The sequence below is a fragment of the Suncus etruscus genome, chromosome 7, assembly GCF_024139225.1.
Source record: "Suncus etruscus isolate mSunEtr1 chromosome 7, mSunEtr1.pri.cur, whole genome shotgun sequence".
Lineage (NCBI taxonomy): Eukaryota > Metazoa > Chordata > Mammalia > Eulipotyphla > Soricidae > Suncus > Suncus etruscus.
In genome coordinates this window covers 52,103,435-52,122,737 of record NC_064854.1, presented here as the reverse complement: position 1 = coordinate 52,122,737, position 19,303 = coordinate 52,103,435, and the positions used below count along the sequence as shown (strand labels likewise).

The window sequence follows — 19,303 nt, the reverse complement described above, 5'->3', positions numbered from 1 at the left end:
CAGACAGAAAAGGCAGTTCCCATTCCCCTGTTCGATTAGTTCAGGGGGAACAGTTCCAGTTGTATTATTTTACTGTGTAAAATAATTTACACAGTAAAAACATACAAGAATGGGTTCAGGAAATCCAGTGCTCAAGCAAGGAATTCAAACCACAAAAGCTTTCTGCTCCTAAGATAGAGTGCAGCTCAGTGGAAGAAGACCGAAGAATGAGCCCCAGACTTCCTCAGACCCTTGCTTTTATTGACAAGAATCAGATACCACCCTAGGGTATGAGCAGAATTCCAAGTAAGGAATAATCCAATATACAATCACCAGGTCATACCCGAGGGTGGGGTACAATAATTGATTAGGGTAGGATCAGTAACACAACAAGTTACTTCATCTTCACTAACCTTAACCTTAGACTGACAAGTCCCATAGTTATGAGTCTGACAATGTTAGTGGGGATAATACAGTGGGAAAGGCACTTATCATGAATGTGGCTGAACCAGGTTCACTCCTTGGCCCTACATACGGTTGTCCTAAGCTCCATCCACTGTGATCCCTGAGCACAGAGCCAGGAATAAACCCTTAGCACCACTGGCTGGCTGCTCTGCCTCAACAGTACTGTTAGTGTTTTGAGACAAGAGATGATATCCATTATGTTGTTCATATTTATTATTAAGCTCCCATGGTATTAGAAGCTGGAACCTTTTCCTGCCTAAATTGGCTTTTATCTGTTATCTTTTAAAAATGAGTTATGAGGGGCCGGAGAGATAGCATGGAGGTAAGGCATTTGCCTTTCATGCAGGAGGTCATCGGTTTGAATCCCGGCACCCCATATGGTCCCCTGTGCCTGCCAGGAGCAGTTTCTGAGCCTGGAGCCAGGAATAACCCCTGAGCACTGCCGGGTGTGACCCAAAAACCACAAAAAAAAAAATGAGTTATGAAATTTTCCTCCACAAAACTATTGTGTTGAATTTAGCTATAGACACAATCACATAGAAATGACATCACGGCAGGGAAAGGATCCTCCTGGGATCAGTACTTTTCATCAGAAAGAAGCAACTGAAGACAAAACCACCCAAATTTTAGTCTAATGCACAGATGTAACAACTAAGCATTAATTGTAAAAGATGACAGTTGGATAGAATAAAACCAAAGGCTAAATATTACTACTTTAGAATAATCATTGAATGGGATTCTGTCTGTAGTTCAACAATCCTGCCTTTCCATTCATGCTGTTTGACTAGATTCTGGAAGCAGTGATTCCATCTATAATGATTATTTGACCCCTAAATGAGGGAAAGTGGGACCAGAGTGACAGCACAGCACATACCCTGCTTTGCACACTGTTGACCTGGCTTCTATCCCCAGTACTGCATAGGTTCCCTTGAGCCTCAGAGGAATGCTCCCTGAGTGCAGAGCTGGAGCAAGCCCTGAGGAAACCCCCCCCCCCTAAAAAAACAACTGAAAGAAGTGAATACCTTCCACCAGAAAACACACCTTCAAAAAAACAGCACCATTATGCTGTATGCTCATGTCATCTTAGTGGTGTCTGCAGGAATGGGGAAGGCACCATCTTGATGGACGTAGAGATTAAGAGAGGCAGCCAGAGGTGGGGTTTGGATCTGAGTCTAGAAGCAAACTGGATAGATGCTTTGAACTAACTTGGTTGAATATAAACAGGTTGTGGGCCCAGGCTGAGCTAAGTTCTGTGAACTGATTCCTACAACTGTGCCCTGAGTCATAAGAAGTTGGTGCTTTATTCATTCATGTGCCACACAATTTTCCTCCTTAAGGAAGTTAACTCCATCACATAGGATGAAGGACTTCATGGAACCCCCATAAAACTGGGAACCCCACTTTTCTCTGCTTCTCTTTAGGTCCTCCCACCATCACTCTTGAGCCAGAAGACACAGTGGTAGAGGCTGGTGGCAAAGTGATCTTGAACTGTCAGGCAGTGGGAGAGCCCATGCCCAGCCTCTCATGGTCCCAGCAGGGCCTGCCAATTACCTGGGATACTCGTCTTAGTCTGCTGCCCAACGGCTCACTGTCCATCACCTCAGCACGGAAAGAAGACACGTCTGAGTATGAGTGTGTAGCCCGAAATGTGATGGGCTCCGTCCTCATCAGGGTCCAGGTCACAGTCCAGGGTGAGTTGCCGCCCCCAGTGAGTGCTGAGCTCTGAGCTCTGAATCCTTTGTCCCAAAGATGCTCATTAGGTGAGGACACTGGGCTGACAGCCACCTTGTCACAGAGATCAGATCATGGTCTCATTGATCTCAGGTTCTCTCCTAGTTTTCCACATTCATACAGTTTGTCCACTGAGCCCTACTCAGGCTTTGCTCATATTTCTAGTCAGTTCTTACCAGCCCAGGGGCAGAGAGCTAATACAACTGAAAAGGTTTTTGCCTTATATGTGTCTGGCCTGGGTTCAATCCCTGGCATCACGTAGGATCCCTCAAGCAACACTAGGAGTGATCTCTGAGTGCAGAGCCAGGAGTAAGGACTGAGCACTGCCTGGTGTGTCCTCCCAAATAGAAACCAAACAAATTTTATCAGGCAAAGCAGCCTGCTACATATGTGATTCTGCCCATTTCTGGCACTAAGAAATGGAATTGACCACAGAAGCTAAGTTAGTAGGTGAGTTGTTAAAAGCCACAGAAAAGATGTTATCATTAATGTGCCAATATCACCACTGGTTGTAGAATGAGTCTAGCTCTTCTGCAGAAGTGTCTCAAAGGACCCATGTAAGCTTAGAATGCTGGAGACTGGGGTTCATCCCCAGTATCACATGCTGCCTCCCCAAACTATGTTGGGAAAGACCCCCGAGCATTGTGCCAGGATTATCTCCTAAAACCGTTATGTATGCCTCTTCTCCCCTAAAAATAGGATGCAGCACCCAAACCAGCAGGCTAAATGAGCAGCAAAGTTTACTGTTAGTTTTGTTTTGTTTTGTTTTGTTTTTGTTTTTGTTTTTGTTTTTTTGGGCCACACCCGTTTGATGCTCAGGGGTTACTCCTGGCTAAGCGCTCAGAAATTGCCCCTGGCTTGGGGGATCGAACCGTGGTCCTTCCTTGGCTAGCGCTTGCAAGGCAGACACCTTACCTTTAGCGCCTCCTCGCCGGCCCCACTGTTAGTTTTTCTTCTCTGGTAAAAAGAACCTCATAAAGTTGGGGACAATTTGTGGATTCTCTCAACTTATAGTCTGAGAAAGTCTCAAACTCTTCTCTTAAAGGACAAATGGACATTGGGACACATGGGAAAATATCTAAAATGTGTCAGAATGCAAAGAGCAAAGAGTCACTAGAGATTGATCATTGCAGTTGAATGCTAAGTTAACAAATCAGTATTCAAACTGAACTTTGGGCTCACAAGTCAAAAGAGCTGCTATGCAGAAAACAGAATCTCTGGCTTAGCAGAGGGCTGAGATGTGAAGGATAATGGTTGGTTATCTTCTTGGTCTCTGACTCTTGGAATGGCCACATCAATGAGTGCTAGGATAGGAGCCATTGAGTTCTGCATCTTGGCACTTAGGGTCATTCAGAAACTCAGAGCCAAACTCAGTGGATTTTCTGGAAAATCCTTATGTGCAAGATATATGACACCCCATCTCCTTTGCAGTTCACGGAGGTTTTTCCCAGTGGTCCACCTGGAAGTCTTGCAGTGTCAGCTGTGGCAAAGGTGTGCAAAGAAGGAGCCGTTTGTGCAACAACCCATCCCCTGCCAATGGTGGGAGTCCATGCCCAGGGCCAGATTCTGAGACTCGGCATTGCCAGCCCAGGCTGTGTCCAGGTATGACAAGCTTTCCTCTGGGTGTGCTCAATCTGTCCCTGCCTGAGACCCTCTGCGTGGCAGACCTGTAATTCTTTCATCTGTCCTTTGAGCAGTGGCTGGTGGCTGGTCAGCATGGAGCCCATGGGAGGAATGCACACGAAGCTGTGGGCCTGGCAACCAGACCCGGGTGAGGACATGCAGTAATCCACCTGCCCAGCATGGGGGACGGCCATGTGAGGGCAGCGCAGTGGAGACGATCATGTGCAACAACAGGCCTTGTCCAGGTGAGCTCTGAGGATCTGTGTGTCCATCTGGCCTCTGCCCAGAGCTCAGCCCTATCTGCTTTGCACTGACTCATGAGCAGGTGATGGGCTCTGGGAAGCAGCATGTCGCTGTAGATGAGCAGGCGGAAAGGCTTGGCATGTATTTAGTCAAAGAGAGAAAATAGCTATAGTGGGATTGAAGATTTTACGTAAAGATGTTCCACTGAGAGGAGAGTGGGGCACCAAGTATTCTAGTTAGTTCACCAGACCAGAGCCAAAAGACAGTGGGTCAGACACTTGCCTTGCATACTGATGACCCATGTTTGATCCCTAGCATCTCAGATGGTACACTGATCTCTGCCAGGAGTGATTCCAAAATGTAGAGCTAAGAGTGATTCCAGACCACCACTGGGTGTGGCCCTCCCAAAAATATCAACCTGGTGGTTTTAAATCTCCCCTGCATGAAAAGAAGTCAGAAAGTGAAAAATTAATAGCTGGTGTAGCCATTGATTTGTAGGTATGAAAACCAAACCCAGAACGGTAAAGACTGGCACAGAAACCCTCCACTATGAGGTTGCATGATTGTTGTTTACTGAGCGCCCACTCACCAGCACCTTACTCTCAATACCCAACACAAACATCCACCTCTAAACATCCATCTCTAAATACCCTACACCCACCGCCCTCACCACCTTTAAACAGCCAACTCCCAAAACCTACATTTAGCACCTAATACCCAACCTCTTAGAACCCAACATCTACAAGTCAAGCCCCAACACCACCATTAAATACCCAACACCAACTCTATAACCATCTCTACAAACTCAACCCACCTCTAAAATCCCACCACTTACCTCTAAACATCCAACACCCTTCTTTACAAACTCAACACCCACATCTAAACATTTAACACCCACCAATCAATACCCAACACTTCCACTAGACACCTATCTCTAAATACCCAACACACCCACCTCAAAATACCCACCACTCAATATCACCTTTAAACACACTCAACACCCATCACTAAATACCCAAAATCCTCCTCTACCCACCCAACACCTCTTAAACTCTTAACACCTCTAACCACCTCTGACAACCAACATCCACCAAATAGACACCTACTACCCTGCACTAAATACCAGCACTCACCACTAAATATCCAGCATTTAGATCTAAATACCCAATACCCAACACTATACACCCATCCCACTGCACAACCTCTAAACATGATTAAACACCCATCCTGTAGCACTCAACCCTTAATATTCTACCTCTATCACTCAACACTTATCCCTAAACAGCCTTCCCTTAGCAGTCCTCTCTAAATACTCTTCCCTTAGCAACCATTGCTCATCACCAGTTACTTAGACTCTCATCCTGACAACACCCATGAAAATATCCATCACTCATCAGCAGCCCTCTCCTCCTAACAGAACCATGCCTGGTACTCTGCATAAATGCTGTGGTGGGCTTCAAGAAAATACTCCCACAAAGGAGTTTTCAGGCTCTTTCTGATGAGAGTACTTGAACCCAAAGTTAAATTAGCTGGAGCAGAAAGCACCACTTTCAGATCTCATTGAAACTGAGGACTGGGCCTTTGTCTTCAAAGTGTTGTCCACACCTCATATCTGCTTCCCTTATCCTAACTCTCGTCTTCAATAAGCTTTCCACAGATGTATGACAATTGAAAGCTACTTATTCAGAATCACTGTCACTTAACTCACCCCTTAGAATTTCTGTCAGCCCAGTTTGAATGCCTGTCGCCCTTGGTTTGTTCCTGCTCAAATTCTGTCATTTCCGCAATCAAGTTCTTCCTTAAGTCTTTTTTTCTATTTTAGAATCCAATTGGGGAACCACACTTCTGGTTCCATTTGTCCTCTTGTTTTGGTCTCTTTTCACTGGAACAAAATCTGTCTTCTCTAATGCTGATATTTCTGAAGTGTGCTTATTTTGAGGAAGTTTTGTTTTTGGTACTTTCCTGGCCAAAGAGTCTAGCCTCTGAGCAGCAAATTCTCAGCCCAATTTGCTGTCCTCCTCAACATGTCAGGAAGCTTCTGCTCAGCTGCCCACACTCATGATCTCTTGGTCAAGGTGGGATTTGTTGCTCTCTACATTCTAGACTTGCTTTAGCATTAACACAGGTTTTGTAGACAAGCTCTGAGACCACACAAGTGCCTTGTTTCTAATTCATCCTGCACTCACGAATTTTCACACCTATATTATGATCTTTCTTGACACAATAGAAATTTTACAAAAGCTATTTCTAAAGGTCTCTCTTTTTCTTATTAGCTTTCTGATGTTAAACAAGAACATCCTCTTATTCTTTTTTTGTCTTGGCTTCTATCACCATGTGTGATTTCATTTAGTGGCGTTCAGTGCATTGCTGTCATTCTTGGTTGTGATTCTTAGGTCATCATAGACTTGTTAGTGGAGTCTCTTTGAAGTTGCATGTCTTTTTGAGAGGATCCATTCCTTGGATTTCTTGATTATTTTCTTTCTATTGCAAAAAGCTATTTGGGCTGATATTACACTTTCCATACTTGGGTTTCAAGAGTTTTTTTTTATCAAGGTGCTGTATCCTCCCACCATTGAGAGTTAGTGACATATATTAATATTTAGTGAATTTGCATTTTATTTGGAATTTTAATTTGGAATTAAAGTATTTTCTTGAAGGGACGTACACTATAAGCATTATAAGGATTTCAAGTGTGCACCACTATGGACCATAATCTGTGAAGATAGCAGCTGAGTTCATCTATCAAAGACAATTTGATCCACTGACTTTGCTTTCCATTCTCAAAGCTTACTTGGGATTTATTTAGCAGGTTGTTGTTATTGTTTGTTTTTTGTTTTATTGGGTCACACCCGGCTGCACTCAGGGGTTAATCCTGGCTCTATGCTTAGAAATTGCTCCTGGCAGGCTCGGGGGACCATATGGGATGCCATGATTCGAACCAACCATCCCTCTACATGCAAGGCAAATGCCCTACCTCCATGCTATCTCCCCAGCCTCTAGCAGGTTCCATTGATTCGTGTCTCTCTATATGACCAAGGAGTGAAGTTAAATGGTGCATATCTTTCTCTAAATGATTTATCCCTCTCCACCTCCTTGGCTTTCATCACCAATAAACTCCTTCCATGTAAGGATGTGGGAAAAATGATGACTGCAGCTTCTGATTTACAGGGACCCTATTACTTAAGGTCTTTGGTGAAATTCTCTTGGAATTCCTATCAGCCTGAGAAGGGGCCTAGGCAGTGCATATAGGTGCAAATGGAATGGTTTCCTCATTAATAACAGAGCTATGTCCCATTGGTTATATTTACCACACCTCCTTTATTCAGTCACTTATTGATAGTTCCCAGCTCATGAATATTGTGAATAATACTATAGCAAATAGCAGGGGATATTTGGGGTAGTGGCAGATAACTCTTCCAACTAGAGTATTTGAGTTCTTGAATCAAGCCCAACATTGACTAAGAACTAAGTTAAATCAGTTCTCATTTTCATGTTTTGATATTCATCAGTGGACAGGGTCCCCTTTTAGCCATGTCTTCTCAGTATTTTATCTCGCTTTCTTGAATGATCACTGTCCTCTAAGGTGGGAGGTGATGTTCATGGATCTCTGACTTGGTCTTGGTCTCAAAGTGTCTTTGAGTCTCACAGTGCCTTTCTAAAATGTCTTTGTGAAAACAGAGCATCAATGCAGGGTTGCTGGCTTCTAGCACCCATAGTTGAAGAATCTACTGGTGTCTTGTTCCATCTGATCAATTCACTGTTGCTCACTCACCTCAAACACTGAGATGGAGCAGAACAGTTCTTCCACACAAGGTTTCTGCCACAGCAGAATTCTAGCCCTATGCCCCAGTGTCTTTCCAGAATCAGCACTACTGTGCAGGGTAACAACTACTTCATTGGTTCTATTCCAAATATCCTTGCTACTTGGGCTTCTAATGATTCTTTCACATTCTTAAGAAACCTTTTTTATGCCCACTTGACTCATTCTTCCTTTTGAGAAGAAATATCAACTCTATCGTATTTCATGTCGTGAAATTTTATTCCAATTCCAGTTTCCTGAGTTAGCTGAATAAATTAGAAAAGGTCTTTAGGACTAGAGCAATAGCACAGTGGGTAGGGCATTTGCCTTGCATGTGCTTGACCTGGGACTGACCCGGGATCGACCCAGGTTCAATCCCCGGCATCCCAGATGGTCCCCAAGCCTGCCAGGAGTGATTTCTAAATGCAGAGCCAGGACACACTGAACAGTGCCAGGTGTTCCCCTCCTCCAAAAAAAAAAAATGTCTTTTGCTGAAAAACCTCCATTTGCTTGTGGCAGAAACTTCACAGATAATAAAATACAACCATGTTAGTCAATTATAATTTCTCCAATAAGAGATGCAACTGTGGGGCTATATGGGGCTAGATGTACTGTTGCTATTTAGACCTATTCTTTAAGGTCCTATATTTTGGTTTACACCTTGGTTAAACCCAGTGATCAATTGAAACATGCTTTAAGAATCTCCTATCTAGAAAGTTCCTTTAAACTCAAAACAAGCCCTGACTCTGATTTACACACAAGCAAAACCAGAGCACCAGTTTTCCAGCCCAGGGTAGGCAGGAAGTGTCAGGTAGGTCAGGGCCTGTGGTCTGATGGTGTAATGTGTTGGTTCCCAAAAGAAAGGTCTGAATAGCACTCCCTGGAAACTACCAGTAAGACTGTGCTGTTGTTTAGGGAGCAGGTTAGTGTGTTATTGAGAACTTTTCACTTGCAAACCGCATGTAATGGAGAAACAGTTGTGGGGTTAAAATGGAGAAAATCTTTCGGATGTTGAAAGAGCCTCAAAGATTCGTAAACATACATGTGAATCCAGCTATGAGCTACCTCCTGAGGTCCTGGTATCGCTACGGAAAAAACGGCATCATTTTTAAATGCATCTAGATCTTCCTTTCTGACATTTTCTAGTTCCTTCTGTCTTTCCCAGAATATGGAGCACAAAGAACTATTTCACTAGAATTTCCAAGTGCCAATTGAGCTTACATGGGGTGGTTTCATCAAATGTAATTTAATAAAAGAGCCCCTTTGGATAACCTTAAGCATTTCTTTTGGCATGAAGTGACCTGCATTTCCCTATAGACACAAATTTCCATGAAAATCTCCCAAGAAGGATAGAGGAAGCACATCATTTGTTATGATTCCTTTTGGGTCACTTTCAGTGGTTTTACATTCTGGCAAGCCATGCTCATTACTGCGTTAATTTATTGGTCTGATTTTGTTTCTTGAATAAACATGCTTCTGACTCGACACTGTCTCTTGGGACACCCACAGTTCATGGAGCATGGAGCTCGTGGCAGCCATGGGGTATGTGCAGCCATAGCTGTGGAAAAGGGAGCCAGACCCGAACCAGACTATGCAATAGCCCTCCCCCATCATTTGGGGGGTCGTATTGCGAGGGTGCAGGGACTCAGACACAAGGCTGCAATGAGAGACACTGCCCAGGTAAGAGAAATACCTTGTGGTAGTCCCAAAGCCCTCGCTATGAAGAGTCAGTCAGTGTCAAAGGGCTGGAGAGAGAGAGCAGCAGGAAGGCATTTACTTTGCATGCAGCCAACCCTGGTTCTGTCCCAACATTGCATGGGGTCCCCTGAGCCCCACAGAGAGTGATCCCTGAGCAGAACCAGGAGCAAGTCTTGAGTACTGCTGGGTGTTGCCCCCACCAAATTCAGACAGCTAATAAAAATAAATAAATAAATGTCATTATCTCAATCACTTATGCCTGGGCTCCTCTGGAAGCCGTAACTCAGCACTTTCATTTGTCCTTCCCAGTTGATGGCAGCTGGACTGACTGGGCCAGCTGGAGTTCCTGCACTGTGTCCTGTGGTGGGGGTGCCAGGCAGCGTACCCGGGATTGCTCTAATCCTGTTCCCCAATACGGAGGAACCACCTGCGAAGGGACTGATACCCAGAGTGATTTTTGCAACACAGACCCTTGTCCAAGTGAGTGTGAGACAGTGAGTCGCCTTAATTCGTTCTTAGGATTTCATTGTTGCCTTGGCTCCTGAAAGTTCAAATACTCAACCACTAGCTTTGTCTACTTTGGTGGAGGGTATGGAAATGCTACGTTGCCATGTGTTTTGCCGGTCATAGACTGTGATATTGGATATGGCCTTTGGCTGCTGTGGACAGGAAACAGGCCTTTTATCAGTTCTTCCCAGGACACAATACCCAGTGTCCAATGGGTAATCCTTTTCAAAGGTCGTGCTGGACCCTTGACATCTCAGCATGCAGTGCTTTCTGCATACTCCTCCTGCATGCAGCCCCTTAAATACTATCAACTCCACTTATGTGTGCTCAATGACTTGTCCAGATGGTTTGTCCCAATGCCTGTGTTGTAGTTCATGGTCACTGGAGTCCCTGGAATGGCTGGGGCCTATGTAGCCGGACATGCAACGGGGGTCACATGCGTCGGTACCGCACATGTGACAGCCCTAGGCCAGCCCATGGTGGAAGAATGTGCGGGGGCCCTGACTCCCAGATCCAACGCTGCAATATGGACCCGTGTCCCGGTGAGCAAGTACTCAGGCTGGCCTCGACAGCCTTTCACCTCCCTAGTGAGGGCTAAGGGATGGGGACGGGGAACATCTCTATCCTTTCAGATCTTATGACATGGGCTGAGAGTTGTACCCAGTAAACTAGTCCTGGGGAATGGGAGGAGAGTGTTTATTCCTGCCTTTAAATCTCGAGAGAACAAGATGAGCTGTGTCCACTCTGCTTGGAGGTGTCCTCACCTTCTGATCTTGTAAATGCAGGGTAGACAAGGCCACCCACGTGAGAGTCATACCTACTGCCCTAATCTTGTTAGGGTTCCCTCCCCACCCCCATGTTAAAGTCTCAGGACTAGGATGAAAGGAGCCCGCTGCTCCTCCCTGGAGGGGGTCGTAGAGAGCATCCTTGACTTTCTGGTCTCAAGAGTAAGGCAGATTGTCACTCAAGTGAGATTGTACCTGCAGCCCTGCTCCTCTGAGGTGGAGTGAGAGGTCCCAACTTTGAAATCTCACAAGAATAGAATGAGGCTTGGAGAGGATGATGGAGCATCCTCACTTTCTGGTCTCCTGAGAACAGGCTAAACTGTGTCACCCAGCTGTCCACCGCAGTTCTGCTTCAGCCTGGGGGAGTGAGAGCTTCCTATCACTTTCAACTCTTTTGAGAGTGGGATGAGTTTTTTGCATGATGCCTTCTCCTAATTGCTGGGGGCATAAAGTTTCCTCCCTTCTCCCATCTCCTGGGAATAGGGCAGACAGAGCTGTGTTCCCCTCTGTGCTGCTCTGCTCCTGATGTTCTATCCCCTTTGTTGTCAGTGGACGGGAGCTGGGGGAGCTGGCAGAGCTGGAGTGGCTGCTCTGCATCCTGTGGAGGTGGGGAGAGGACTCGCAAGCGGGACTGTGACAAACCCGCACCCTCCCAGAGCGGCCGTCCCTGCACAGGCGATGAAACACAAATCTCCAGGTGTAACACGCAGACCTGTCCAGGTAAGTGCCACTGCTCGCTATAAGCTCAGGGGCTCTAACACTGCCATGTCCTGACTTTTTCTGCATCTGCTAAAAGAGTGTGCCCTCCAGCTCCCTAGAACAGAGCCAAGAGGGGCATCTGAGCAACACTGGTGTGACCCGCAAAGCAAATGACTGGACAGAAACTGTGGGACTAGGGAAATGGATTAGTGGGATGCATGCAGGCTTTGCACACAAGAGGCCCTAGGCCTAGGTTTGACCCTCAGCTCCACAAAGTCCCCAGATCAATGAACTGGCATGGGTCCCACCTCAAAAAATAACTCACAAAATTAATAAACAGGTCAATAGGTACAAAACAGACTGGCTCTGAAATGGAGACTCAGAGAACATGTGCTGCCCTCTGCAGGGCTCACCACATTCAGGCTTTTGCAGGAGGAGGAGGAGGTCTGTGAAGTCAAAAATGCCAGTGCAGGGTTGGGGTCAGAGCTGGAAGAGTTTGCTGGAGACTCAGACAGGAAGTCCAGGCTGACAAATGAAGGCAATATATCTGCTTATGCTCATTTTTGAGTGGAAATGCCAAAAACACAAGTGTGAATAGTGCCCTGGGGACCACCACTGGACAGTAGTAAGGGATGCTTGGATTACAGCATCTGATCTCCAGTAGTGCTTCTTGGTGCTGAAACACTGTCAAGTAAGGTGAGAATTCTAGAAGTCCTGTTTTGTTGGGCAGCCACTTCTCAGCCCTGCCACCCACTGATGGACAATGGCATGATGGCCTGGTGTAGGCCAGGTGTGTAGGCAGGACCGTGTCCCTCTATCTAGACGGAAATGTTTCTGGTGGAGTCAATACCTTGGTGGCAGAAGGAATTCCCAGGAGGACTGAGATCTCATTCAGTGTCAAGGATCTCATTCAGGAACCAAAAGGAGAAGCTAAGATGTCTTCTAAGCACTAGGACTCATTTCCATACTCACCAGAGAACTGGGGTCCTGGTAGAGCAGTGCTCTCGGTATGATATGGGTGGTACACTACACCCTCCTCTAGGACTAGACAGAAGGTCCAGAGTGACCTCCAGGTCTCCAATACATCCTAAGGAGAAGTTGGCGAACTCTCCTCCCCTACCCTTTTGTAACTGGTTCCTTCATTCACTTTGCTCCCTGAACCTCAGGCTTTCTCACATGTAGCAAACCAACAGCTCTTGATTCAGGGACATAAGCACTTTACCTTCATGGAATCCCTTCTGCTGCTTCCCAATTCAGTGAACAACTAACTGTCACTCATGTAACCAAACTCATTCTTTCTTTATATACCATGCTGAGAATTTACCTTGTACACTAGTCCTTTAGTTCACATTTATCTATATAAGTCTTAACAAACACAGGACACCACCCCCTTCACTAAATAAGCTCTTTTTGGAGCTCATCACATATATTTCCCCTTTGTTGCCATTTGCACCTTCAATCATTGATGAAAAGATGAATGGGGAATTCAGCATTAAGGCTAAATCAATGTGAGAAAAGTGTTTGCTCTCACTGATTGCCCAAGTAATGCATATTAAAATGCTGAACCACTATACTCATTGCATTTTCTACAACTGTCTCAGTGTGTAGCAATACATGAGGTACCTGAAACAACTAGCAATTGAAAACCTCCTGAATAGTCAAAACAAATCTTGAGAAAGAAGATGGTTGGCATCACATGCTCTGACATTAAGCTATACTATCAAGATACAGTAATTCAAATGGTATGGCATTGGCATAAAAAACAATGGAGTCAGATTGAGAGCCCAGAAATATGTCTACAAATGTAGTATAATTATACAAAGGAGACAAGAACATCAATCTGGATAGGAAAACGGAACCATATACAAAAATGAAATCAGACCTTCCATTACCTACTTCCATGTATGAAAGTTGAAGAAGTGAAATCATCTATATATTGGCTTCAGTAATAGCTTCAATAATTTGAATCTACCAGTAAGGACATTAGAAGCTAAAAATGAAACAAATGAGATTTTATCAAGCTGAAAATTAATATCAATGCTGCAAAAGAAACTATCACTAAAATGCTTGCTGAGTGAGACGCCTTATATCTGATAAAGGGTTAATACTACATAGCACTCACAAAGTCCAATATATAACAAAAGAACTAGCAAAACGCTTTCCAAAAAATGAGAATTAATAAACAAACACTACTCCAGTGAACAGAGTGAGAAGGCCAACAAGACTTTGAGAGAAAAGGTTCCTCTTCACAGGGTACAGAAAAGCAAATCGACGATGTTGACAGGTTACCTCATACCAGTGAAAATGGCATCCATCCAAAAGACCAAAAATAACCAGTGCTGTCCAAAACATGAACAGGGAGAAATCTACATTCACTATTGTCTCAATGTACAGTGATTCTATGGAAAACTATGGATTTCTGAAAGCCAACAGGTTTAACGAGAACAGTCTTTGTACTCCGAGGTATAAACCTACAGAGCATGAAAGGCCAGTTCAAAAAGATCAGTTCACCCCTATGTTCACTGTGCAGTTTTAACAATAGTTAGGAACTGAGGCCCACACTTGGGTGAATGGACAGATGATGAAAGAAGATGGTGCAGCCTCTTCACAGTGAATTTGTGCTCAACTGTAAGAAAAGATGGAATCTTACATCAACAGAGTGTGTCCTGGAAGGGGTCATAATATGTGAAATGAGTCGGAGGGACAAATACAAGATGATCTCACACGTGTAGAATATGAAGAAGTCAAGCAAGGGTTTGAAGGCAAATGAGAACAGACCCTTGAACCCTGACCACAAAGCTGAGGTTCCTAAGGCTGTGGGAATGGCCTGTACCAGAGCAGTGGTGTGAGACAGAGGGACATTAGTGCAGTCATGAGATGATATAGGGCTATGAAGTATAGGGATGTGGGTATGTGGTGAATGGGTGCAGGGGTGTGGTAGAGGGGTGTAGGTGTGTGATGGAGGAATTTAGGTACAGGGGTTGTGGAGCATTTGGGTCTGTAGTGAGTGGTATAGGAGTGTGAGGTGGAGAGATGGATCTGGTTAGTGGGTGTAGGCGTATATGGTGGGGGGATGTGGGTGCAGGGGCATGTGGTAGAGGGATGTATGTGGGTCTCTGGTGAGTGGTGCAGGGGTGTGAGGTGGAGAGAATGGTTTATAGTGAGTAGAAGAATGTGGGTTGCAGAGATGTGAGGTGGAGGACTGTGGTGATTGGGTGCAGGGGTGAATGGGAGGGTGAGAGGGGCAGCTGCACTGTGGTAGTGGAACTGCTGTGCTGGCATCATACAGCTGAAGAAAATAAACATTTATCTTTTAGGAACCCATTGTTACCTCAGTTAGAGAGAAATTGAAAAAGAGCTGGCCCCTAATGCAGGATTGAGCAGGTCTGCTTCCCCTGTCCAAGGAGCCTGACTCTCATCCCAAGATGTGTCAACCATCCAGTTGGTGCTGGGAAGCAGGCTATTGCCCCTGCTTCCTTTCCTTTCCTTTCTAGTGAAAGGAAAGGAAACATAGCATTATTACCATGCCAGAGAGACTTTTTCAAAATCACACCATTCTTTTGGAGGAGGGTCACACCCAGCTGTGGCCACACCTAGTGATCCCCCTTGGTGGATCTTGGTGGACCTTAGGGATACTGGGGGGATCAAACTTGGATCACCTGTATGCAGAACAAGTGCCTTACCCACTGTACTATCTCTTTGGCACAATCATTTTTCCATCTGAGTGTCTCATATGAAGTTCACATCATAGAAGTATGGATGTTTCTCAAGGGAATTATTTTCCATATGTATTTAGTGCCAAGAACTCAACACACCCCACATATGAACCCCAGACATTATAGCCCCTGCCCCTAGAGAGACCACTGTTACCAAAGGAAGCAGGAGGAAGGAAAAAGGGTTCAGCAGCCCCATCCTCATTTCACTACTACCTCCTTGTGCCTCCATCATGGCTGTACCACTGGACACTTCAAACCTGACTCTCAGTCTGCAAACAGAGGCTCTGAGGGCCGCCTTGCAGGATGGGGAAGTCAAGAGTCGGCGCTGAGGTGCTGGAAACTGGTCGTATTCTTTGTGCCCATCCTTTGTGCCATGAGATAAACTGCTGATGTGACCAACTAATGAGGGGCAGTGAGAGCAGGGTGGGTGCAAGCAGCATGTTCTATTCTGTTCAGATGTTTCGGAAATTCACAGCATTTATGAGTCTGTCAGCAACTACGTGTCTCCTCTCCACATAATTCAGCAGACCCTGTTTCCTTAACCAAGAATGTTTTTTCTTTCCCCACCAGGGGGGCCCCAGCAAGCCAGAGGAAGTGTTATTGGAAACATTAATGATGTTGAATTTGGAATTGCTTTCCTGAATGCCACGGTCACAGAGAGCCCTACCTCTGATAGTAGAATAATACACGCCAGAATCACCAATGTGCCCCGAAGTATTGGTAAGGGATTGAATCCTGATTTGAACCGATAGTCGAACTCCCCCTTACTATGTTCTATATACTAAACGTATATGTTCAAAAAACTGTTACTTCCAAATGACATTTCTACGGGATGCTGTTACTAAATGATTGGGTATAACGGTCCATTTTTTTTTTTTTTATAATTCCAATCATGGGCTCTGGTCTTTATTTTGTGGCTTTTGAAGATGATATGAGGTCACCTTTAAGAAGGCAATGCTTGTACATGGTTGTCTTGATCACTGCCATTATTCTTTCTTGTTGTTCTTTTTAGGTCCAGCAATGAGAAAGATTGTTTCTATTCTAAACCCCATCTACTGGACCACTGCAAAGGAAATTGGAGGGGCGGTGAATGGCTTCACACTCACCAATGCAGTCTTTAAGCGAGAAACCCAAGTGGAATTTGCAACAGGTCAGTACAGCTGAATTTAGTGACTATTTCTATTTGTGAAACGTGAGTTCTTGGTGAGGTAGTGCTGCCACCGAGAATATTCACAGGTTTGGATTACAGCCACCACAAGTGGCATCTTAGAAATAAGATGCCAACCGCAGAGACTGCAGGGGGCTTTTAGGGGGCTCAGTGGTGCTCTCCCATTGCCACCTTGGGTCTCTCACACCAAACTCTGTCAGTAGTAACTCCTGAGAATTGAGTCAGGAGCTCCCCCCAAAAGGGGGGGATTTTATTTTGCTCTAAACTTAACTGACTTGAGCAGATATGCCTTCCAATAGTAGAGGTTTTTTTTCTTTTTAAATGCCTCCAAGATTTTCTCTTTCTTTCTTTCCTATTGTTTATCTCTAACTCTTTTTTTTTTTTTTTTTTTTTGGTTTTTCGGGCCACACCCATTTGATGCTCAGGGGTGACTCCTGGCTAAGCTCTCAGAAATTGCCCCTGGCTTGGGGGGACCATATGGGACGCCGGGGGACCGAACCGCAGTCCTTTCCTTGGCTAGCGCTTGCAAGGCAGACACCTTACCTCTAGTGCCACCTCGCCAGCCCCTATCTCTAACTCTTGAGGAAGATTTTAAAAGCCAAACTTGAGCAGATGAGAGATTCTTTGCTAGAAAAACAAGGCTTTAGTTTTTGGTGCTAGAGCCAAGCAAGCAATTTTAGAATTTTCTCACAGGAAGCTGAAGTACAACCAACAGAGAGAAGACTTGTGGCTTTATCCTCTGTCACTATTACATGAAAGACTGTGATCTATTCTTTCCATGGGGAAAGGGGAGTTTAGACACCTAGTTCACAATGCCCAAAGCAGGGCCAAGATCTCCATCAGCACACCCTAATCCCAACTCTAAATTCCCAACTCTAAATAACCCAGAATCTTTGACTCCTGATCTTAACATCTCACCCTACCCAGCACCCTTAACCCATATCCCTCATCCCAGAACCCTCACCTGAAATCCTTACACATAATCCTGAATCTCACTGTGATTTTGACCCTAAATGCAAATTTGACCCTCACCCTGACCCTAAACCTAAACCCTGCCTATGACCCGACCCTAATTGGCTTTGATCCCAGGATGGGAGATGGCTGTTCCATTCCTGACTGCCCACCATAAAGATGCCCTTTTGGGGTATTTTGGAAGGATTGGGAGCACAGCCCTAAGAAAGGCAAGCCCATGGCCCCTGGCTTCTGGAGGGCCCCAGATGCAGTTGCCTGCTTGTGGGGTGCTCACAGGTAGAATTGTACCTTCCCCATTTTCACTGTGGAGAGAAGTAAATTTTTGCATCAACTGTTCATCCTACAGTGCAGGTCTCTGGCTAAAGAACAGTTATCTCAAACACTCTTCCCAGCTTCCAGACCAGGTGTTCCAGCCCTGCCTAAGACAGAGTAGCATTGGGGTGCCCATTGCACCCCTCCCCTGTGCTCACACATGTGTCCTGCATTCCCAGGGGAGATCCTGCGCATGACGCACACAGCCCGAGGTCTGGACCCAAATGGCATCCTGCTGCTGGACATAGTCATCAGCGGCCACATTCTGCAGCTCCCAGGCCTGGCCCAAGTCACCGTAAAGGTAAAATCACAGAGCCTTCTGAGGGACCTGGGAATGGGGCCACCACCCACCTCCACTATGAACCACCAAAGCATGCCATGGGTCTTTTCATGGAGAAGAAGGCTGGGCCAGTCCAATGGGGATGGACTTGCTGGGCCTCATTAAAAATCTTTGCAGACCTGGCTGAAGCAGTAGGACAGTGGGAAAGGCATTGGTCTTGCATGAATCTGACCTGGATTCAATCCCCTGAGACCCACAGAATTCCTCTGAGTTTCTAGGGAAATGATCCATGAGTGCAGAACCAAGAGTAACTTGAGCATCGCTGGGTCTGGCAACCCCCCCCATAAATCTTCTGGGGCCACAATGATAGTACAGCCTTTGCCTTGCACGTGTTCTACCCAGGTTTTATATCTGCATCCTACACAGTCTCCCGAGCACCACCAGAAGTGATTCCTGTGTATACAGCCAAGAGTAACCCCTGCATACCACCAGTGGTGACCCAAAACAAAACAAACAAAATCTTCAGGACCACTTGGGCTGTTGCTGCTTACCAGGGGATTCACTTTATTTTTTGGGACCAGGTCCCCAATCAGTGATTCAAATAAGGTTTCTCGCCTTTGGCCCTTCCTGATGTTAGCTTCAGGAAGGCACATTTCCAAAGCGTTGTGTTTCCATTTTTGTTTTTCTGAAAAAAGATAGTAGGCGACAAGTCAGGGAGTATCTCATTTGCTTTAAAGAGTAGCGTAGCTTGTGTGTCTTTACATGATCAGTAACTGGGTTTCAGGAATGGGCCGAGAACATCTGTTCAAAGGGCAGTGCTCAGGGCTTCCTGCTGTCTTTGTACTCAAAGACCACTTCTGGTGTGGCTCACCCCTCACTCCCCCAAGAAAGAATGGAAGTAAATCTTTAGGGTAGGAGAGAGATGTCAGGGCTTAAGATGCCTCCAAGACAAGCAACCCAGATTTTATCCCTGGCACCAGCAGAAGTGCCCCTCAAACTCTGAGTAACCCCCAAACACCACTGGGTATAACCCTCCAATCAGAAATTGCTTGTGAATTTCAGAAATGAGAGTCCCCATCACCATTTTGTATTTTCTTTTGGCCTCGCCCCTTTTGGGGGGGGTTAAGGGGGGAAGTAGACCACACCAGGTGATGCTCAGGGCTAACTCCTGGCTCTGTGCTAAAAATCACTCATGGTAGGCTCAGGGGACTCTATGGATCCAGGGATCAAACCCAGGTGGACTGCCTGGCAGGCAATTGCCCTCCCCACTGTGCTGCTATTGCTATGACTTTGGAACTCAAATTTTGGGTGTGGTTTTGTTTTAGT

At 45.5% G+C, this 19,303-nt stretch overlaps 1 protein-coding gene across 1 annotated transcript in view; it reads left to right on the top strand.

Annotated features, from left to right (window-relative positions):
- Positions 1 to 19,303, top strand: part of HMCN1 (hemicentin 1) — a 414,107-nt gene that overhangs the window by 365,685 nt on the left and 29,119 nt on the right. Inside the window, 10 exon segments of the mRNA XM_049777571.1 lie at positions 1,866 to 2,135; positions 3,607 to 3,777; positions 3,873 to 4,043; positions 9,350 to 9,520; positions 9,848 to 10,018; positions 10,417 to 10,587; positions 11,380 to 11,550; positions 15,816 to 15,965; positions 16,258 to 16,395; positions 17,877 to 17,998. Coding sequence (XP_049633528.1) covers positions 1,866 to 2,135; positions 3,607 to 3,777; positions 3,873 to 4,043; positions 9,350 to 9,520; positions 9,848 to 10,018; positions 10,417 to 10,587; positions 11,380 to 11,550; positions 15,816 to 15,965; positions 16,258 to 16,395; positions 17,877 to 17,998 — 1,706 coding nt within the window.